This window comes from Rhinatrema bivittatum, chromosome 4, assembly GCF_901001135.1.
Source record: "Rhinatrema bivittatum chromosome 4, aRhiBiv1.1, whole genome shotgun sequence".
In the NCBI taxonomy this organism is placed as follows: Eukaryota; Metazoa; Chordata; class Amphibia; order Gymnophiona; family Rhinatrematidae; genus Rhinatrema; species Rhinatrema bivittatum.
In genome coordinates, this window is record NC_042618.1 from 230,769,104 (window position 1) to 230,793,239 (window position 24,136).

At 43.2% G+C, this 24,136-nt stretch overlaps 1 protein-coding gene across 18 annotated transcripts in view; it reads right to left on the reverse strand.

Annotated features, from left to right (window-relative positions):
* The window catches only part of CACNA1C (calcium voltage-gated channel subunit alpha1 C), a 1,539,476-nt gene that overhangs the window by 127,883 nt on the left and 1,387,457 nt on the right, over positions 1-24,136 (reverse strand). For 11 of the 18 annotated variants that reach the window (XM_029599874.1, XM_029599878.1, XM_029599884.1 and 8 more), the window contains one exon: positions 19,479-19,562. In XM_029599874.1, coding sequence (XP_029455734.1) covers positions 19,479-19,562 — 84 coding nt within the window. Of the gene's footprint in view, positions 1-19,478; positions 19,563-20,080; positions 20,165-24,136 lie in introns of all 18 variants that reach the window. The other 7 variants (XM_029599882.1, XM_029599869.1, XM_029599876.1 and 4 more) reach the window with 2 other exon arrangements.

Genomic DNA, 24,136 nt, shown 5'->3' on the forward strand with positions numbered 1-24,136 from the left:
TTGGAGTTTTTTTTTTTCCCAGCAGGATGATTTCTTTTTGACAAGCTCTGCGGTTCTTATTGCCCCTATCACCTAATCAATCATCACCTGCCTTTTAGCCAGCAGCTCAGAGAAACTTGATCACTGCATAAAAGGATTCTGGTGGCTGACCTCAGTTTTTCCTGGAGCAACCAAGGAAACAAATCCTAAAACGGACATGCATCCTATCCAGTTTTAAATCTTTGCTTTATTTCACATCCCAGCATCAGACTAGGTGAGAGCTGAGGCACTGAGTGATGGCAGATGCTTTATCCCCAGGAGCTGTGAGCACTGTCTTGGCAGCATTCCTAGCTCTTTGCCAGCCCCAGGGAGCAAAGGTCCTGACACATGAATCGAACCCAGCTCTTCCACCTGGCAGTAATACCGTGCTTACACTGAGCCACCAGACTGGGCCTATAAAAACTTAAAAAAAAAAAAAAATCCTCCATTTCTTCTTGTATTTAGTGAAATCAATTTGACCACTGGTGAGGGCCAAACTGATTAGCTGTAGGGTCACATATTCACCTGCTGCTGAACATGAGCTGAGGTGGACCCAAGGAGCAAATTCCAGGGTTCAGATTAGGAGGAGAATCCTGGCTGCGGAAGGTGGTACCAACCACCGAGTTAACTTTAATTGGGCAGCTTCTGGTCTTCTGAAGCTATTGAGATCCTGCTTATTACAAACAGCAAAACAATAAAGGAAGAATCCCTGGTCCTTTGGCTGTATGTTCCTTACAGATCATTTCCATCTGTTACATCGTTTGCGCTAATTAATTAGTGGAGTGAGTGCTTGCTTTTACCCTCCTCTTTCAGAATGTTACTCGTGCGGTTCCTTTCGACACAACAAAGTAAGGTGGAATGGAAGTTGGAAGGATGAAATGTTCAGCTACACATCATCTCACATGCCTAGAACAGGCCCCCCCATTCAAACATGCTTAACAAATTCTCTCTTTTTTTTTTTTTTTACCCCTTCACATTTTATGAAACACAATTCTGATCTTGAAATTTCTGCTCACAGGTAAGGCCATCAGAAAAGCAATCTCTCATTGAGCTACTTTTGATCTGATGCTGTCAGCAGTGACCACGTGTTCCAGGCAATGAAATATTGTGAAGGAAACAATTCTGGACCAGAGTGTTCTTTTTTTCAGTTATTGAAGCACAAAAATATTAGTATGCGTTTTTCAATATTGAATTAGTGATGAACAGCAAAACATATACATTCTGTACTAGCTGTGATATCATTGGAAATCTTTTTTTTTTTCTTTCAGCAAGGATTAAGTATTATTTCAATAATGTTTCCTGCAAAAACAAAATATAGACATTTTCACCAAAAGGATATAGCTGTCAGTGAATAACTGGATAGTCTACAGTGAATGGTCATGTGGCCAATGTGGCAACATGTATAGGCATAGGGCCATTGCTGTTTTAAGGTGTGTAATATTCTTATGTAGGTAGATATACTGGACACATACTTAAGACCGACAGGTTTTTTTTTTTTTTTAACAAATTAAAAATTACTGCCCTCTTCCTCATCCCCCCAACCCCTGCTATTTGCCAGCACTATGGGAAACGACATGAAGCCCTGGTGTGAATTAAATGGCTCATGTCCTTTTTTAATATCTGGGATATGACCTTCAATGAAATTCCACATCTCGTTTTTTTGTTTTTATTTTATTTTATAGGTTAACAGTATGTGCCAGTTAGAGAAGTAAAACTTACTTGTAATCCCACCTTGACGACAGTACTGTACCTAATTTCATTATTCAGAACGAAGCTTGATCAGTGAGCAACCCCAAACACTCAAACTGAACATTCAGAGTGAAAAAAATGATCTACTCAAGCCCATCACTGCTTCTGTCTTGCCATCTCTCCACTGCCATGGGGGCACCTGCATATTATTACATGGGAACTGTTACTTTTAATTGGAGACTCATAACCACCAACATCTCTGGGCACACAAGGAGGGGCATTTTGTGGCTGCATCCTCAAGGTATGAAATTTTGAAGAACTAATCTTGGTATTAATAAAAGTGTTTCCAGGCCACCAATATGGTAAAGGGAGAGACTGCACTTTGAAACCATGCCACAGACAGGAGTACCATTTTGGAGAAATTCAAAATTCCCTTTTATTACTTTTATGGAAACTCAGCCTCTTTCTCCAACTATCTTTGTCTGCGTTGGTGTAACAAGTAACATTCAGAATGAGTTTACCGAATTCTTTTCTGTTAAAAAAAAGGATTAGAGGGAAATTATGTCATTGATGGGGCCAAGAACTGAACTCCAATTCCTCATTGTCCTAGAATTTAATATGTGATAGGTAGGATACCTATTGTATGTTAATATTCTACGATAATCTCAGTATAATGACCATCTAATCTGTTTACAGTGAGGTCTGATAATTTGTTTTGATCTATACATATGAAATATAAAGTATCCAGTGTGAACTAATAATTAAAGCCCATTTGTGTTGCAAAGAGCCATTTTTTTTGTTTCTACTTCTTTGCATGAGACAGAATTTCTTGTTGCAAGACAGGAAAATTGAGGTGCTTGAGGTCTGCACTCAATTTAGTATCTGCTAGTATATGAAGACCCTACACATGAATATAGTGTGTGCACTCTATACTGGGCAGGTGAGATTGCTGCTTTGGAATTGTACCCAGCTATGTTATTAGGAACCGAAAGATCTGGTTTGCCAAGATCTTCAGCAGATGTTCCAGGTGCTAACATATAAGCAGACCTGGAAGCGCTCCAGATTTTTCAACCGGGGACTCTAGGAATTTGTATCAATTGCCAGGTCTTTTGAGGAAACACTAGAAAGCTCCGGGTCTCTCTGTTTTGCACCCATTCCCCTACTGGCAACCCGCATGGGGCAGGAGGGGAGGAGCAGGAGAAGAGAACAGAGCAATTGTTTTCTGCTTTGCAGAGTCTGCTCCAAGCTCACTCCTCTCCTTCCTCGGAAAGTCTGTGGGGAACCCAAGAGGAGAAGTGAACCTGGAACAGGAACAGACACTGATGGCAGCATGCAGGGAGAAACTGGAGAAAAGGGGCTGGAATAGACACCGCTCAGTCTGCTGATGTGATGTCAGAGGAGAAGTGAACCTGGAACAGACACTGATGGCAGCATGCAGGGAGAAACTGGAGAGAAGGGGCTGGAATAGACACAGCTCAGTCTGCTGCTGTGATGTCAGAGGAGAAGTGAACCTGGAACAGACACTGATGGCAGCATGCAGGGAGAAACTGGAGAGAAGGGGCTGGAATAGACACCGCTCAGTCTGCTGCTGTGATGTCAGAGGAGAAGTGAACCTGGAACAGACACTGATGGCAGCATGCAGAGAGAAACTGGAGAGAAGGGGCTGGAATAGACACAGCTCAGTCTGCTGCTGTGATGTCAGAGGAGAAGGGAACCTGGAACAGACACTGATGGCAGCATGCAGGGAGAAACTGTAGAGAAGGGGCTGGAATAGACACCGCTCAGTCTGCTGCTGTGATGTCAGAGGAGAAGTGAACCTGGAACAGACACTGATGGCAGCATGCAGAGAGAAACTGGAGAGCAGGGGCTGGAATAGACAGCTCAGTCTGCTGATGTGATGTCAGAGGAGAAGTGAACCTGGAACAGACACTGATGGCAGCATGCAGGGAGAAGCTGGAGAGCAGGGGCTGGAATAGACACAGCTCAGTCTGCTGCTGTGATGTCAGAGGAGAAGTGAACCTGGAACAGACACTGATGGCAGCATGCAGGGAGAAGCTGGAGAGCAGGGGCTGGAATAGACACAGCTCAGTCTGCTGATGTGATGTCAGAGGAGAAGTGAACCTGGAACAGACACTGATGGCAGCATGCAGGGAGAAACTGGAGAGCAGGGGCTGGAATAGACACAGCTCAGTCTGCTGATGTGATGTCAGAGGAGAAGTGAACCTGGAACAGACCAATGGCAGCATGCAGGGAGAAGCTGGAGAGCAGGGGCTGGAATAGACACAGCTCAGTCTGCTGATGTGATGTCAGAGGAGAAGTGAACCTGGAACAGACACTGATGGCAGCATGCAGGGAGAAACTGGAGAGAAGGGGCTGGAATAGACACAGCTCAGTCTGCTGATGTGATGTCAGAGGAGACGTGAGCCTGGAACAGACACTGATGGCAGCATGCAGGGAGAAACTGGAGAGAAGGGGCTGGAATAGACACCGCTCAGTCTGCTGCTGTGATGTCAGAGGAGAAGTGAACCTGGAACAGACACTGATGGCAGCATGCAGGGAGAAACTGGAGAGAAGGGGCTGGAATAGACACCGCTCAGTCTGCTGATGTGATGTCAGAGGAGAAGTGAGCCTGGAACAGACACTGATGGCAGCATGCAGGGAGAAACTGGAGAGCAGGGGCTGGAATAGACACAGCTCAGTCTGCTGATGTGATGTCAGAGGAGAAGTGAACCTGGAACAGGCACTGATGGCAGCATGCAGGGAGAAGCTGGAGAGCAGGGGCTGGAATAGACTCAGCTCAGTCTGCTGATATGATGTCAGAGGAGAAGTGAACCTGGAACAGACACTGATGGCAGCATGCAGGGAGAAGCTGGAGAGCAGGGGCTGGAATAGACTCAGCTCAGTCTGCTGATATGATGTCAGAGGAGAAGTGAACCTGGAACAGACACTGATGGCAGCATGCAGGGAGAAGCTGGAGAGCAGGGGCTGGAATAGACACAGCTCAGTCTGCTGATGTGATGTCAGAGGAGAAGTGAACCTGGTACAGACACTGATGGCAGCATGCAGGGAGAAGCTGGAGAGTAGGGGCTGGAATAGACACAGCTCAGTCTGCTCATATGATGTCAGGACTTCAGAGTCAACTGAGGGTATAGTGAGAGAGTTAGGTCAGGGAGCTGTGACATATAGGGGTGGGAGAGGTGAGTGCTTTGATTGTCTTGGGTGAGAAAGAGAGAAAGATTGTGGATTAGTGGAGGGGAGCTGCAAGAGAGAAAGCTGATACACATTCTGCCCTCCATCTTTCCGCCCACTAATCAACAGCTATCTCAGGATGATCACAATGCAAAAGCTCCCAAGTATGCATATGCGGCACAATTTGTCATTTAACAAGGAGCCATAGTGGCACTGAATATTTAATAGGAGGACTCTATTTTGCAGGACTGGGGGCACTAACAAATCAAGCCTCAACTCTGATGGAAGGACAGGAAATATAAGAAGTAGGAAGCCCTGGGAAGAAGTTGTGTGCAGAAACAGAGGTCAGGAGGAAGGCTGTGGGAAAGCAAACAGTCAGCATTAGTTGTTATATAGCTAGCTTAGTCTACTGAAAGACTGGTCTGAATGGAAGAGCATTACATTTTGTCAGCACTGCAGGCTTTAGTCTGTTCAGCTAAAGGAATATGTTTAAATGCAGAGGAGAATAAAGTATGCACACTGATGTACAACTCTTTAGTAATGTCTTCACTTTCTGATGATGCACAATCTTCCTATTTCTAAACAAAAAGCCTTTAGGGCTTCCAGGAGGGCACATCTCTAAAGTTAGACAATCAGAGAGAATGGCTGAGTATACACCTCCAGTATTGTAATGACAGGTGATGAAACACTGCAGAGCGTGCCAGGCTCTTTATTTTCAATGCACAGTGTAGAGAAATAGCTCCCTCTTAGGGATCTGGGAAGGCTTAACTGCATTTTAGGCTTGGTGTTTAAAGACACCAGTCCGATGTGCTTAAGAATCAAGCTTAATTTTTAGGCCCTGTATAACTGCAGATGACCTAAAAAATATTGTTTAAACATAATCAGGGAGGCAGATGACTTGGAGAATACAAAAGTAAAATAATTTCTCCTTAGGGCTGATGGTAAAACCTAAGCAGTGACAGGCTTAAGAAATGACTACCAGGACAGACAGACAGACAGACAAATGAACACAGAAACAAAGATGAACAGAAGATAGAATTTAGGCATAGGCCATCTGTGTCCTCCTTCCACCCATTGTTGTTCCCATTATAGGGTGGGGCACACATACCCTATTTGCATAGGATTCGTTATTTTTAACATTTTAATGAGAAGAATCAAATTTTGTAAGGTTTCATCAAACTAGTTAGAAGTTGAGGAGACAGGAACAAGATAAAGAAGATAAAGGTGAAGGAGAAAGCTGAAGGTGAGGAACTGAGCAGAATTCAGGGAAGAAGAGATATAATTAAATGGAGGAGAAGAGAGAAAAATGGCAAAATGAGCTGGAAAGAAGCTAAGGGTGAGAAGACAGAGAAAAAAAGAGACCAAATGGTATAGAAAGTGTGGGAAGAAAAAGTGAGAGCATCAAGGAGAGGGGAAAAGAAGAGATGTGAAAGGATAATGAGAAAAGCAGAAGGAAATGAAGACAAAATTAGGGAAACGGAAAAGGAAAATGGAAGAGTAGGGAGAAGAGCTGAGGAAGGAAGGCAAATATTACAGATCAAGGACGAGTAAAGAGAAAATGGAAAGAAGATGAGTGGAGGCTAGAGAACAAAACAGTGAAAAAATATATTATTGCGTAATCAGCTGTTGCTTCTCCTTTTATTAAACACAGAAAGGATGAAATACATGCCGCTGCATCGTAGAGGGCCCCTGACATTAAGAACTGGTGCCGATACTGAGCACTGAACGTAGCAGTGCTAGGTCTAGCAGTCCTAGTGGTATTGGTAGAAAAGTGATTATACCAAGATGACTTCCATGCTCCTGGAACTATTTCTACAGGAAGGAACTCTGTGCTGATTCAGGGGGACAATGACTGTCTGGGAACGGACCTATGTCATGGTAGGATTAAATAGAGGGCAGTTCCCTCAGGAACTTTTCAGTATTCTGAATTTGTTCACATGCGAGTTTGCTGACAATGAGCTCAAATATTTTTAACAACCTGCAGTGCAGGTGATCTCCTTTGCACGTGTTTTAATTTCCATCTTTTGGCTTTTCAAGCTTTATATCAGCAATTCAGTTCCCAGTTTTAAGTAATGAAATTTGTTGAATGTGGTATAGATATAATGATTTAAGAATAAATGAGGAGTTTAATATTTTTAACTCAGTAGCTAATGGGCAAAAAGATAGAGAGTAGGGGGGCTAGCTATTTCCAATTGGCTTCAGACTCTTCTATCATAAGAGATAAGACTGCTTTGAACCTCAGTAAGCAGGGCAATAAGGAAGTGAATTCTATGCTTGGGATCAATGAGGGACTGGTAGCACTATATGGTGTCTCTATCTGACTCTAGTTTAAATAGGTATGGAGCAGCCAAGCTCTCTATAATTTTGTGACGTCCTCTCACAAAATGATTAATTCCCAAACCCTTTTCTGAATTTTCCGACATTCAATTTTACATTTTCTGTAGCATTCTGAGGGTCTATCTTGAGTCTCTGGCATGCATGCCTCAAAGATTTAAGCACATGGCCAAGTTTGGCCATATGGGCAATCATAGCATTGGGCATATGCAGCAGCGAGGAGATGAGAAAGAGAAAAATTAGAGTCACCATGGGAGGGAAGCTCACATTTTCCATCGATAAGCAGGACTGAATTAGCTACCACATGTAGGTGACATCATCTGGCAGTATTGAACAGACCTCTTTTTCTTTTAGCTAGTAGAGCTTTTGCTCTACTGAGCATGTGTGGGAATTGCCGCTCGGGCGTTGCCTCATGAGCCCTCTCAGTTTTTTTCATCCAAATACCAGCACAAATGTGATCCTTTATCTCCCTCTGTTTTTTCTGTGAAAATCTTCTTAACCTTTTTCTAAAGTTGCCTCACTGCCTCAGCAGTTTTTCAATTCTATAAAAAAAAAAAAAAAAAAAAGAGGAAAATGAAATACATTTTATTCCTCACCATGTTTTGGTAAGAAGAAATCCATGGCGAATGGGTTCAAGAATGTTTTGATGGCAGGTGAATGTCCATTACTGATGGATATGAACTCTGCTACCTCTGTCTGGGACCATACCATGACCAAGCTACCATTGTGGATGGATGTCCCCATGTACCCAAAGGTCAAAGGCCTGAAAAATGGAAGAATTCTGTAAGCAGCCATAGTCGGTCCTCCTCCCAAAGTGCAGTCTCGCCTGCCTTCCCGGAATTCAATTGAGCAGGAGTTCCTGAAAGGTATCTCTCCCGTCAGTAAAAGAGGCCTTATTCTCAGGGTCGAGTAGGCAACAGCATCAAAGAAGAAAAGACGCCACTCTACATAGATGCCAGAGCAGATGGAGCACAAAAAGCATTGAGTGGACTGGCACCATTGATGCATGGCACATTGGCACTGTTGATGCACATAGCCCCGGTGCTGTTGAAGCAAAAATTCACAGTGCCATCGACGCATAAGTCACAGCACTGTTGAAGCACAAGACACCGGCACTGTCGATGTATAAATCCTCATGCACTCAATGCTGAAAGCCCTGGAAAGTGAATTGCATTGGTCCTCAATACCTTTACCATCAGGGCAGGTGTTTCATCATCAATGCATCATACTGCAGTGCTTCCAACTTAGTTGTTTGCAGGCCTGCACAGAATTTTGACAAGGGCAGAGAGGGATATAATACCTCTAATCCCCACCAATTACCAGAAACCTTACACCAACAAAATTAATGGAACAAGTTGGAAACTCCAGATCTCATTTGTTTTCTGGCACCATTCATATCCAACTGACCTACAATTCAGACTTTGCAGAGTCTAGAAGATGTGCAAGATTCTATTTTGGTATCAGAAGAGGATGTTACACCGTCTACACCAGGTCATATCCTTGATCAGTAGGATAGCTGGCTGGCAATAGATTTCTTTACATCTGTGGTGGCTAAGGATAAAGAGGGTACTTTCCAACTTCTCCTTTCCAAGGTATCAGATTTACTCTCATGAAACAGAGTCCCAGGGGTACTTACATGGAGTAAATATTATTATTTATTAGAATTAATATTCCTCATGTAAAACAATTTTACTCAAGCAGTTTACAATACTCTGTTAAAATCCTATGCGTTGGTTCTAGTCCAAGGCATTCACTTGCAGCAGTGTCCAGTCAGGATGATGATGTCCATCAGGAGTATACCTCTGTGAAGTGACCAAGGACCCCTCCTCAAGCATCTTCTTCATTACTGGGGTCCTAGATCAGTGTTCCCACTCCTCTAGGCTCTGAAAGAGGGATCAAAAGGGATCCTTTTCAACCCACTTCTGGACCTTTCAGAAAATTCATCTCCACCAGACCTGTCTTACTCCAGCTTTCTAGACAAACTGGGAAAAACACTCAGAATGTGCATAGGGACAAAGATCCTCATATGAATGTCTTTGGCCTCCTCCAAATTCTGGAAACACCAGCGGAACCAGTAGCAATTCCAATCCATAGTATCCTGCAAGAACTACAAACCAGAATGTCCTGGGGCACAAGAAAATCCTGTTTCCTGTGCCGCAGTAGCAAGGAAATTAGACTTCAAGTTTAGAGTGAAAAATCTCCATGGATTGGAATATTCCAATAACCCCACCAATCAGACATGGTGCTATTAAAAAAGCAAAAAAACCCAAAACAGATTTATTTATTTATTATATTTATATACTGTCTGTTATAAACTCCAGCCGCGGGCGACCGCAGCCGGCCCTCCTACCTTCCTCCGTGGTGTCGAGGTCACCGTCGGCGCCTCAGCGTCGGTGGAGAGACGTTTCCCTGGCTGGCCCTGCTTCTCCTTCTCGGGGAAGTTCCCCTGATCGAGCACCTACCTTGCTCCCCGGCGGGAGGGGGCGCCGTTCGGGATCCTCTTCACGGCATTGGGCTACCCTGCAGCACTTCCGGGATCGGGCCTTCCCTTAGGCGCGAGGCCGCGCCTCCTGCCGGCTCTTAAAGGGACCTCGTCACCTTAACCAGTCCCAGCTGCAAAAGATAGGGCAGGCTTAGGGGAGTATATAGGAGACTTCCTTTTTCCTGCTCTTCGACTTGGCAACGAGTCTGCTCACTCCTATGAGTCTTCTGGTGCCTCTGGTATCAGGACTTCTGTCTCTGTTCCTGAACGAGCCTTGGTGTTTGGCTTCGGACTGGCAAGTGGTGATTCTCTGGTATTGGAGTTTGGACTGGCATGCGGCGATCCTCTGGTATTGGACCTCGGACTGGATCGTGACGAGTCTTCCTTCTTCAAGGGCCACTTAAGTCCCAGCGGTCCGGGCCCCTATGGGCTCCTCCCGGGGGGGGGGTCACGGGCTTCCAAGGGTGAAGATCCAGCTGGCCCTTGCTTACACATCACGAGACCTCTTCCTCTCTAGCTTCGCCTAAGTCCCAGCGGTCCGGGTCTGTGTGGGCTCCTCCTGGGGGGACCACAGGCTTCCAAGGGTGAAGATCTACTGGTTTCCACTTCGTCTCACCCTCGCCATTCGACGGAGGACCCCAGGGAGTTGCCTCCTTGGGTAGTATCAACTCCTCCTCGGACCAGGGTTCACATCCTCTCAATGTTCACAACACCGTCATTCTGTGACTAATCATAATGGTTTACAAGAAAAATAATATAAAAGTATCAAAATAAGAGATAAAAATTAAAAAATAGATAAAAAATAAAAAATAAGAGATAACAGAAATAAAATTTTAGCATATTAATTATAATAAAACAATAGTACATTTCCTAAATGAGAGACAAAAATACAAAAGAAAAGCAAAAAAGAAAAACAGAAATAGAGGCCTCAATCCTTCATAATTTTCCAATTCTATCTTCTTAACATTAACCTAATTCTAATAACTCGCCTAATTTAAGTGAAATCAATGCTCTCATACGCCTGTTTAAACAGCCAGGTTTTCAAGTTTTTCTTAAAACCCAAACACCCCACCAGAGAAGGATCCAAGGCTACTGGACAAAACTGGCAATAAGGTTTTCCAAAATTCTATGCTTAATGCATGATTCTCTGCTCATCAGTTCTACATGATATATAATACTTACATGGGTTTTTTTTCACGCAGTGAAGGCAGATTTCCATACTGTCGGCCACTTTTAGATGCAGAAGCGTCTATCAGAGCATGCAGTATGGCTTGGTTGATAGCCAGTAGCCTATGCAAAGATGTCCATGACAAGCTGGTAGACACCCCATGCCTAGATAATCACATATTCAGAGAAAAATTTAAAGATATGGTTGATCAAATAAAAGAACAGAATGTAGCAGTCCAGTCCCTCTCTATGGAACAGGAACAGCAGTCCTCTTCAAGGAGCCCTTTTAAAAGGCCATATTTCCATAGATGCCCCTTTTGGGTATTTTAACGATACCAGATGCCTCCTCTGCTTCTGCAACAGTAACAACTTTCAGCTCACACTTGACAGCGTGAGTGTCATCCATCCAAAATAATATAACAAGTCCAGCCAAAGCCTGGACCAAGTTTTTGATCACCTTTCAAAGCTAGCACTCATCCACCAGTAGGGAACAGAATCCAGCACTACCTGGAGGAGTGGTGTAAGATCACCAAAGATCGTGGGGTTCTCAAAATTGTGGATACTGCTTGCATTTCTTTTGGCTTCCAATGTGTCCTGTCCTCATCATTCAGCCTTTAGTCCAGATCTGTCTCACTTGACGCAACTCCGCTGGGAAATGGAGTTTCTCCTTGATCAGCAGGCAATAGAACCTATTCCTCCCTATCACCATGGCCAGAAGTTCTACTCCTGCAACTTGCTTATCCCCAAGAAATCTGGGGGACTGAGACCTATCCTGGATTTAAGAAACCTGAACAAGCATATACTCTGGGAGAAATTAAAAATGAATTCCCTCCATACAATTCTCCCCTTCATCCAGAAAGAGAAGACTTGCGTACTTTGGATCTAAAAGATGCTTATGTGCACATTTCCATACATCCCTCCCACTGGCATTACCTGTGAGTACAGATTACTCCGTTTCAACCTCTCAGCAGCACCAAAGGTCCAAGTGCCTGTGCTGTAGTAGCAGTGCATTTCCTATGACAGGGCATCTGAGTCTTCCCTTAGCTGGATGACTGGCTTGTGATGACGAACTCTGAGGAAGGTGCGCTAACCTCCCTGGCATAACTGCTACAATTGCTAGGATTCCTAGTGAATTTGAAAAAATCAACTCTAATTCCTTCCCAGAAAATTGAATTCATTGCAATATGGATAGATTCTCTACAGGGGAGAGATTTTCTCCTGCTGGATTGGGTGGATATGCTCAGATCCCTTGTATACAAATGTTTAACTACAGATCAGTCAATGGCTAAAGAAGTTCTAGTCATTCTGGGCTACATGGTGGTGGTGATTCATGTAATTTCACTAACCCATCTTCACATATGGTTCCAGTAGTGGGGTCTCCATTCCCAATGGGTACAGTTCACTCATCCCTTGACAAGCAGACTGATAATTTTTCAGCAACTGAAACAGAATCTTCACTGGTGGCTTGACACGCTACAAATTTCAGGAGGGATCTCCATTCTGTTTTCTTCCTCACCAGGTCATGTTGGTGATGGATGCCTTCACAAAAGGTTGGGCAGTCCACATGGGACCCTTTTGAATGCAAGGAATAGGGTCGTTCTTAGAAAGTTTCAAATCAACCTCTTAGAATTGAAGCAATCAAATATGCTCTAACAACATTCACTCGCTTTCTTCAGAGGAAGAGTATTCTCATTTAAACAGACAACCAAGTAACCATGTTCTATTGTTCTCTGTGAACAAGCAAGGAGGCATAGGATCACAGACTCTGCCATGAAACGATAAAAATATGGGAATGGGCGTGCAAACATTAAGCTATCTTGCAAGCGACCTACCTTCCAGAATCTCCGACACATTAGCAAATCTCCTTAACAGAGTTTTTTGATTATACGCATGGACACTAAAGTAGTCATCAGCCAACAAACTATTCAGTCTATGGGGACTCCCAGCAATCAACCTGTTTGCAACAGAACAATACAAAGAACTAAAAAAGATTTGCTCCATTCAGCTCAGATCAGATCAGGATGCTTTTTTGGTCAATTAGAATGGAGCTCTCATGTATGCTTTTCCATCAGACCCACAGATAGCCAGATTGGTGCAAAAGTGCTCAAGGATTGGGTCCATCTGATCCTCATAGCTACAGCATGGCTCAGACAAGTTTGATTTGCATATCTAGTACAACTGACCAGCAGTCCTCTGATTCCTCTTGGGTCAGATCCATCCTTGTTAACTCAAGAAGAGGGAAGTCTATTTCATCCGAACCTTCCCTCAACTTGACGGCTTGGATGTTGCGTGCTCAATAAATCTGGTTTGTCTTTATCGAAAGAAATTAAGGACATTTTAGTGTCTGCCAGAAAGCCAACAGATTTAAATGGAGAAGGTTTTCCATATAGTGTCAACACAATATTTTGTATCTGTTCACAAGTGAACCCTAAGAGTTACTAAACCCTTTGCTTATTCTTTCTGATTCAAGTCTCAGCACCTCATTAGTAAGAGTATATCTCAGTGCCTATGGTATACTAAACCTCCAGTCATAAAACCTCTTGTTTCCTGAAATCTAAATGCGATTCTGGCACAACTGATGAAGCTACCATATGAACCACAGCAATTGGCTTCTATCAAGTTTCTAACATGGAAATTAATATTCCTTTTAGCAGTAACATCAACCAGGAGAGTCAGTGAAATTCAGGCTTTAGTTCATTATCTGCCTTATATCCAATTCTTCCACAATAGGGTGGTCTCCACATCCAAAGTCTCTACCAAAGGTAGTATCAGCTTTTCATATCAATCAAGTTATTGTGTTACCTATGTTCTTCCCGTTGCCACTCACACATGCAGATGAAAAAGGCCTTCACACCTTGGACTGTAAAATGGCCTTGGCTAACTATAAGAGAAGAACTCAACCTCATTGTTAGGCTTCTCAACTATTCATCTCTTATGATCTCAACAGACTGGCATAGTAGTAGCCAAACTTACATTGTCCAACTGGCTAGCAGATTGTATTGCACACTGCTATAGGTTAGTAGGCTTTCAAATTACATACACCATTAAGGCTTATCAAGTTAGAGCCATGGCTACATCAGTAGCTCATCTATGAGTCATACTACTTGAAGACATCTGCAAAGGTGCAATATAGTCATCAGTATACACCTTTGCATCCCATAACTGTCTGGAAAATTTTTCATAGTGATAGTAAATTTGGACAAGCAGGTTGCATAGCCTCTTCCCCCAGTAGTCCACTCTCCATGGTTGGGTCCAGGTTGCTTGTTTCAGTAAACACTGCACTGCAAACCTTAGCATGGAATTCCCCAAATATAGTGGCTAATTCAGCCCTACTTATCGATGGAAAAAGCAAGTTTGCTTACTGTAAATGGTGTTTTGTGTAAATAGCAGGATGAATTATCCATACTAAATATCCACCCGCTTTCTTGGAGAGTTAAGTAGCTAGCTAGAATTATCTCTAAAACCAACTCATATGAGACAATGCCTGAGCAGGAGTTCCAGCACATGCTCGGTACAGCAAAAGCTCTACTAGCTAAAAGAGAGAGGACCATTCAGTGCTGCCAGATGATGTCACCCACATGTAATGGTTAATTCATCATGATATCTACAGAAAACACATTTATGGTAAGCAAACTTGTTTTCTTAGGTTCCCAGGCTGTATTGGGGACAAACCCCTTTAACTGTATCAGGTATCTGAACTCTGGATAGCCCATTTAGTCAAGAAAATGGCAGCCTTTACAGTGAAAGTTATTTGGAAATGTATTTTGGGGAAAGTATAGACAAATTACAGAAACTTATTTTAGAAGAGGTTTAGTTATGTTGTGTTTTGTTTTTAATATCAACCATTTTAAAGAGACTCAGAGGCAAAATATATACCAAGTCGTCCTGTGGAAGGGGATGTGATATCAAATATTTGAATCTAATGACTGGAAAAACCAGAGTTAAATGAATGTCTTGTTTCGATTGGATCCCAAAGGTGCAGGAATAAAGTGACTTGTCCATGTTTACACAAAAAGCTTTATTCAATAAAGATTTTTGCATAAGGTCAGAATGGCAAAAAGTCTTTTTTAATAAGATTTATTGAGTCATTAATAGAGGTAACTCTTGAATTCATGTTCTAAGCTAGACCTGTGGTTCCCAATTTGATCTTTGAGGTCCACCCAGACAGTCTGGTTTTCAAAATATCTCTGATGCATATGCACAAGCTATATCTACATAGAGTAGAGAACCAGTGTATGCAAATCTATCTCAGGCATATTCACTATGGCTATCCTGTAAACCAGACTGCCTGTGTGGTCCTTCATGATTGGGTTAGGAACCACTGCACTAGACCAGGTATTCTCAACCCAGTCCTAGGGACACACCTAGCCAGTCAGGTTTACAGAATATCCACAATGAATATGCATGAAACAAATTTGCATATAATAGAGGCAGTGCATGCAAATCTGTGTCATGCATATGCAGAGACCCTCCACTATGTTTTGGCCCTAGCTCAGGCCCTGGGTTAGGACTTAGTAGAAGAGGAGGTGGACCATCACTGACCTGCACTTCTAGAAAGGTTGGTTTGGTCAGCCCAGTCTGAATAAAAACCAGGCAGAGTGGGAAAGTGGGGAGGCAGTTTTAGTTGGGAGTTTTGAGTTAATTTTGTGGAAGAAGGAGTGTGCAGCCCGATATCTGGGAGAGGGGATTAGGGATGTGCAATCGTTTTTCCTAAATTAGGCAATTTCAATGAAATTGCCTAATTCAGAATGGTTGAGGAGAACCGAAAAATGATCGAATTTTTTCTGAAATTTCGGAAAAAATTCATTTTTGGGGTAGTGCGCACTAACGTGGCAGAGTTAGTGCGCACCAACCCGAAAATTGAGGCCCCCGAAAAACAAAATCCTGAACCCTGGGAAAAACGAAATTCCCATTTGGGGGGGGGGGGGGGGGCGGGCCCAGGCCCAAAATGAAGCCAGACACGATATTTAGACCCAAAGCACATCTCTAGAGGGGATTACTCAACTACTCTGGAAAGAGTTGTCTCAGTGGAGAGAGAAATGATTGTGGAGTTTTGTTTTTTGTGAAGAATCTCTGTGCCTGGCTTCAGGAGAATTTTGCCCTCTGCCTGCAGGTGGTCAGGGAAAAGAGCTGTGATTCCCTGCTTGCCATACAAGGATGGACAGCAGTGTCTTACCATTGTAGAAATTTGCTGTTTTGGAATAGGATTTTTTTCCCCTCCTTTTTCTGTTGAGAGGAATTTTTGCCCTGCCTGGGAAATGGAACTGAGCAGTATCATTTTTACTGTTTGAGAGACCCTCTTTCCAAGAGGTCCCTTGGAACATCAGAGGAGAGACAAGGGACCCCAGTACTCCTGCTAGACGTCTGGCTTCCAGTAATTGGAAGGAAAGGTTACCTAGTGCCTGCCAACCTAAGGGGTACTTACGTGGAGGAATCGGACAGAGACTGCTATAACCCATGTATTTGGTTTTGAAGATTAACTAGCAAGATTCCTGTAATTGGCTTTGAAGGTTGGTTACAATAAAGTTTTTTGGTTTTGGAACACCTCATTGAGCATCCTGTGAGACTTTTGGTACCGGGGCAGAGACTGTGTGGACAGAGTTATTTGAGTACACCCATGAGAGAGTAAAACATTTTCCCCCTGCAACACCTTGGGCCCAGGATGTTCAAATTACTATTCCCACCCCCACATTCAGAGAATCCATGCCCCAGGGTTGAAAGGACTGGTTACTGTGGACTAAGACTTAACCCCGGGACTGAGTGTGTCCCCCTGCACATTTCGGCTTACAACCCCGAACTAGGGTCTACACATATTCATTGTGGATATCCTGACACCCTGTCTAGCTAGATGGTCCTGAAAACTGCACTTGACCAAACCTCCACTTTTACACTTAAGTAGAAGGTCTTTCTCCTGGTTCAGCTTCAAAATTACATGGGTGAACCCTACTTAATAGTAATTGTGAAAAGCATAGAATCCTACAAATTGCAAGAAACGGAAAAACATTGGCCTTGTTTTCCAGACAAGATCTTCTGACCTTAATCTGGTACCGTTGGGTTTTAATGGAGCTCTTTCTATATTTTCTGGGATAAATTTTCAGTGAGGCGTGGAAATGCAAAGGAATGCATGTATTTGAACATCCATGCAGAACAAGGCAATCTTCAAACACAAGGTACCTGCGTACATTCAGTTTGAAAATGGGGTTGTTATGCAGGGTACATGTATGCATAACCATTCAAGCAAAGTAAAAAGGGGACATAGGGAGGGTAATTTTATAAAAATCCATTTAACTTATACGGTACCAAGGCACATAAGTTAGGCCAATTTTCAAAAACATATGCACATAGGTTTGCTTTGAAAATGATCCATAATAATGTGCACCACCGAAGCTGCACAAAGTTAGATCTGCTAACTTTGAAGGGCGCAATTTGTGCAGATTAATTAATGTACATACTTTTTAAAAAGTATGTACATTAATTAATTTTTAAAAAGTATGTGCATTAATTAATCTGCACAAATCCTAGCCCCACCCCCAGGCTGCCTATCTTTTGTGCACATAAATATTGTGTGTGAAATCGGGTTGTGCGCACAACCCCCCTGCACAATTTTATAACAAGTCATTTACATGCATAAACCTGTGTTTTATACACCCAAATGGATTTAAACATTATCCCCAAAGTTAGGTGTGTGAACAGCATTCCACCTCTGCATGAACTTTTTTATGAGGACAATTTTCAAAGGAGCTACTAGGTTAGATCCCCTGGGGTGACAATTGCACCTCTCAGAGCTGCTAAATCTAGACTCCCTAATTTCATTGGGTGACTAGATTTAGCTGTGACAAAACTGGCCCTTCCCGGGGAGCAGAGATAGGTTGGGGGAGAGAAAAAGTGCAGGTATATTAGATTTTTAAATCTATGCATGTTATTTTCAAGCATGCAGCAGATCTGCAGAAATGAGGGAGGCAAGGTCATGTTGACCTTTGACAGTTACAAGATACGTGGGGGCAAAATACTGATCTTGCATCAGTGCAGCTTTCTCAGAATTGCCCTCATGCGGATAATTTTGTGCACGTTATGAAAGCACGGGCACAGATCTTGGTGGCTGAAAATTCACTTTCCCACAGACGGCTGACTTGGGGGGGGGGGGGGGGTTAACTTTATTTTTAGCCATGTAACAGGTGACTAAGGGCCTGACTCACTAAGCTTTTTCTCTTATGAATTCAGGCTGCAAAAAAAGCCCTAGTGAATCAGGCCCTAAGTCTTCGAAAATGTATCCCTGCATGTTAGATTCCAAATCCACTGGAAGGAGACAAGATAGTGTAAAGACACATAAGACAAGATGTGCTCAGAATAACAAACAGGTAAGACCCTAACGAACTCTGTGGAGAAGGGGGGGGGGAGGGGGAGGGCAACAGCTACGCTTCCTTACAAAATGCCTCGCACTGCCCTAATGAAAGCTATTTAAATAATATGGACATCTGTTTCCAAGTACACTTGCTGAAGGGGGCAGCCTACGCAGTGGAAAAGAAAAATCAAGGGTGTACAAGCGGCAGTGTAATCCAAAAGAAAAGTCACATGCATTTCCTTATCTTACTGGGATACAAGTGCAAAGAGAAGTAGGGTGATGAGAATGGCAAACACGTCTAACAAACTCAGTGCAAAAGGTGGTTCATTTTGCCAGTATACCCGAGCTTTTCAAAAACATTGCATTTTTTTTAAATATAAGACTTTAAGAGCTAATAATAAAGGGTTGCCTAGATAAAAAGAGAAGATTTAAACATGCCAGGTAACAAAAAGGCAGTGCAAAATTTGTATAAACTGTATAGCAGGAGAAGGTAACTCTTTAAAGGCACCATCTACAGGATGACCGAACACCAGCTACCGATGGCCATCACTATTAATTGGTCTAAGTTCATGGTTCTTCCAAATGGAGAGACAAATTATGAAGCCTGCATGAATATGGAACATCTTGGAATAAAATATATTAGGAATGGTACATTTTGAGATAGAGGCTTTTTTAAGCACTTGAGCCTGTACCCACTCTGCTGCACTAATTTTACAAAAGAGAAACTAGCTGTTGGTCAGTACTGCAGCAAACATGTCTGAGCCTGTTTATTCCAGGGGGTTGTTTCAGAAGCAGATTTTATTGGGCTCAATTCTGAACAAAATAGAAAGACTATATTTTCTGTTTTGGGTCTCAGATTTCAGCTTTGAAAGAGTTAAGTCCTCCTTTTCCCCGTGGAGTGGTAAACACCATCATAATGGATTGGGGTCCTTGGGATTGAACCAGGCCAACTGTTCTCCAAAAACGGGAGTCTCAGTTCCTCATGCCACTTTCCCCACCGGAGTTCCTGCTGTACAGTTTTACTCATGCCAGGCGGACTATATGGGAAAGAAATAATGCAAGTATGCAAAGTCAAAGAAAGAAAAAAAAAAATCCCTAACACGTTCCAAACTATAAAGAAAAAACAAAAGTCCTCCAAAATTAAACTTAAAAACAAAGGAAAGAAAAAAAAAAAAGGAAAGGGATAGAAAAGTAATATTAGGAAAGACAAACGGGTGGATTTGCAGGCACAATCATGGACAGACGCCAGTTACTTACGTTCACCTCGGTGATTGCTATATCAACAATGCTACCCACAACAATCAAGGCGTCAAATGTATTCCATGCATCACAGAAATAGTGCTGCATGTGGCAGAGGTGCCGAGGGAGGAAAAGAGAAAAAAGGGAAAAAAAAATAAAGTATGAAAGAGGGAGAGAAGAGAAAAAAAAATAAGAAAAGAAAGAGGTTATGCGGGCATAATAATTCGTCACTCTACAATACTGGCTGCTTGGTCTTTTTGTAGCGTCCCATGGCGGTGGTTACTGTTGGAAGCCTGGTTAGTTACAACAATACACTCGAAACACTGTTATTCTTTGGTGGGGGAAAAAAAAAAAAAAGCTCCAACTCTGTGCGGTCACCAGTCACAGGGGCGGGCACTGTGACCGGCAAAAACCAGAGGAGTTGGTGCTGCTTTTTTTTTTTTCCCTGAGAGGAGGAGGAGGAGAAGGAGGACGATGACGGCGGCGGCAAGGTCAATAAAGGATGACTAGAAAAAAAAACCCCAAGAAGGAAGGGAAACTAGAGCAGGAGAGAGAGAGAGAGAGAGAGAGAGAGAGAGAGAGGAGAGGAGGTATCCTGGGAATGGTAGAGTAATACTCACATTAGTCTCACTCAGAATGACGTCTATAATGCTGCCAATTACGATGAGGAAGTCAAAAACATTCCAAGGATCACTAAAGTAACCCTACATAAGGAAGGGGGGCAAGGCAGGATGAGGATTAAAAAGGAATGTTAGACAAAAAAAAAATTGCGAAAGTAAATACTATCAGAATTATTATTTATTCAGATAATGTAGTGCTCATTATTATTATTATTATTATTTTTTAATAAAGGTTTAACCACCAAGGTCAGTGTTCATGGACCTGGTATCACAAATAGTGCTGTTACTGAAGGTCCAACTGCACCTGCTCGCACTGAAATTCTGAAACGAAAATTGCCGCTAACTATATCTATGGATTAAAGTTTGAGATACTGCAGTCTAAGACTGACCCAATGATCAACATTCTCTTGTTGTCTACATATGTTTCTGAAGACTTATCTGGCATATTTTGCCTTGCATTTCTCCAATTCTCTGATACCCAGAGATGAGAAAGCAAAGAGCCCTGCAAAGAAGCCTGTTGCCTGCAATAAAGTTTTGGTTTTGCTCTTCCTTCCTCTGCCCATCTTTCTTATTTATTTCAACTTTTAATTGCCTTTCTAAAGAGCTGGAGGCTGATTGACACATGTGCTCATGTATACCATTTAGATAACTTCAGCAGAGCTAAACAGAGGGGGCACAGATAATTCGAAAAGAGACAAATCCAGCCCCTAGAATGAACGGGCATGGATGTCAGAGGAAGTGGGTGCAATGCTAAGCTGTAGCCTTTAGCTCCATCCCTCTATTGCCTCTAGCTCCTGAGTGCTATCTAGCCATGGTTACCATCAGGTCGTAACTCAGAGCCTAGAGCAAGAAGGTAAACAAGAAGACACTGCAAATAAGAGCGTTTAAAAAAATGTAGCTCCATATGATTACTAATAATGATGGTTTCCATTTTGAGCTACTACTATGAATCTTTGCTCTCTTCTCAAAACAAGCAAAATGTTGCTATGAGCCAAAAGAAAACCAGGTTGACAGCATCCTGTTACAGTTTGTGAACAAGCTGAAAAATAACAGTGCACCGGGATGTGTCATTTCTGCTCTACTGAGCATATTGAGAGTAATTTTCAAAGGAACTTCTGTGGGTAAGAAAGTGCTTTACCCGCAGAACTGGTCCCTTAGAAAACTGTGCAACAGATACGTGTGCAAAATTACATGCAAACACACTGCACATTCTTACTTTTACATTCATAGGGGAGAACTGTTCCACGTGGTGGTCTGGGTGGGGTTGGGACTCACGTGCAGACAATTTGAGTTTAAAAAGCAGGCCTGTAAATGTTATTGGACACCACAAGCGCCAGCTCTGTGGGTGCTGGATCACCTCCAATATGGCCTCCCGCACTCCCAGTAGATCAGGAACTGAAAGTTTCATGCTGCAGGGCTGCGGGGGAGGGCAGGAAAGAAGTGCTTCTGTCTCCTTGCTACTATTCTCACTTCCTCATACAGCCCATTGGCTGGCTGTGAAATATCTGACCAATGGGCTGCAGGGGGACCAGACAGCAGCAGCAGTACAGGACAGACAGGCTTCCTACCATTGGTGAATCCTGAGGTGAAGTGGAGATGGGGAAGGACTGCTGATAGGAGGAGTGGGAAAAGGAAAGAGGGAAAAGGGGGCTATCAGGATTCTGGAAGAGGAACTGAATCCTGGCTGGGAGAGGATGAGGGATTGATAGTGGAGCCTGGCTGGGAGAGGATGAGGGATTGATAGTGGAGCTGAGGGAGAGAAATAGACACAGACTATGCAGACAAGAGAAATTGAAAGAAGGAATTCTGGTTGGGAGACAAGGAGAGACACTGTGGGAAGAAGAGAGGCTGATAGTGGACAGTCAGAGTAGACTGTGAGGGCAAAAGGAGCTGAGAGAGGGGGCATGGGCTACGAGAATGGGATAAAAGCTTGAAGACAGGACATGGGTTATAAGAAAAGGAGCTGGGATGTGGAGTTAAGCAATGTGAACTGGAAAAGGAGCAGTGTGGGACAGAGAGGAGGGGGCTGATAGGTGATGTAAATCAAGAGAAAGGTTGCGAGAAGAGAGGGAATCATGGTAGAGGGAAGAGGAATGAAGGGGTGAAGAGAGGAATGGAAATGGCAGTAAGGGGTGAGACTAGGAGGAGGTGAAAAAAGATAATGAGAGGAGAGAAAAAGCCATTGGATAGAAAGAGATACCGTATACACAAGGAGGAAAAATAACAGAAATGATAAAGAAATGAGAGGAAGATCAGTAAATAACTTTTAAAAGGAAAAGTATGAAGAGGCAGAAAGGAAACTAAGAGAAAGACAAGAGCAAGTGTGACAGGGTCCAAGCCGTCACTAATATTTCCCTTGTAATTTGGATATTTAGTAGCTGTAGGAGGGGTTTTTATATTTTGATTCCTCCCTGGGTTATAACCCCACTTTTTGGGTAGTATGGCATCTGGGGTATATATTTCCCTAGAGCATGCTCAGGACTTCAGTGGGAAGGAAGAGCTGAGAGAGGGTAGAGGACTGGAGAAAGAGATTTCCCCAGAATCTCAAGGAAGCAGTGGATTGAAAGTAGTAGTGGAAAGGACAGTAAGTGATCCCTTCAGGATTTCCATTATCTTGCAGAGCTTTGGATCTCCTCAGGATCTATAAGGAGGAGAGAGAAGATTGGGGCTTTCCTTCAGGGTCTCAAAGGACAACAGTTGAGTATCTTTTGGATGGCCTTTGTTTATCATTTTTGCATTTTGATACTGAAGGACTTTTGGATAACAGATATTTTGGACTTTGACTTGACCGGTTTGAAGGGAAGGGCGTACCCTTGGTATTCCAGAGGACCAGGGCAAGGATCTGGTTGCCTGAGTGATCTCAAGAAACAAGGGTAAAATGATTTTGATACTTTTTGATACAAGGACTCAAAGGGTTATACCCACTAAGACAGTGTGATACAGTTTTTCCAGTTTGAAAAAAAGTTAAAACTTGGACCAAATGAAGTTGGATTTTTTTGTACGTGGGGACAGTTGACCTGCACTTTTTGTGCTTGGAGATTTTCTTCTCTTGGGGATTTTCTTCTCTTGGTAATTGACTTTATTCTGGAACCCCATTCCAGTTTTTCCCCACATTGCAAGGGGAGCAGTTTTTCTCCATGGATTATGGTGCAAGAGAAGTGAGAAGGGAGGTATCACCTGAGATGGACAAATTGGCAATAATCTTCATTGCTATTGTGATGCTATTCTTGATTTTTGGTATTGTGGCCTGGATTATCCTTTTCAAGTTACAGTAAAACTATTTTATTTGAACGCCATTCCTGGACTCCAGAGGGTATTTTTTTTCCTGATTTTCCTACCCTTGCTGCTGTTATTGCCTTCATTGCTCCTTCTCTGGACTGTTTGTCACCTGTTGGAACTCCTCTACCTCCCATGTCAGCATTGAGAGTGACGAGTGGATAGACACGCCAGGGGCCCTGGAAGGTTATCCTTCCTCCCTGTCTGGACTCAACCAGGCCCCACGCCACCCCTTAATGATGGACAAAGCTCCAACAGGGGGGACTGACGGACTAGTTACACAAGCCAAAGACAAAGGATAGCTTCAAACTACAGATAGAAAGGTTGGAAAACTGTTAGTTTAGTGAAGATTTCTGTGCTGGGTCAAGGGTGGGGGATAGATGGTATCTGCCCTTTTCCTCCAGGCCTGCAGTCATTAGGGTAAACAAAGTATTTTACTGGAAAGATGGAGAAGGGAGGGTGGAGGCTGTGGTGACTTGTGATACTAGGGGCTGAACATCTCTCTCTTAAAAATGTCTTCCCCTTGGCAGCTCCAATCTTGAGAAGGGCTGTTGGCAGAGCTTGAATTGAAGGGGAACACTATTCCACTTATTCACATAAATCAAAAAAAAAATAAAATCCTACAGGCCACAGCAGTTATCTCTGAGGTTTCCAAGCCCAAGGGCAGGAAGCATCACCTGCAGCTGTGGTCCTGGAGCTGGGGAGATGCTGACTGCTGAGCTGCCAGGGCTCAGGACATGAAGATGGTGGAGTGCCTCATGTGGACTCTGCAGGCATGGG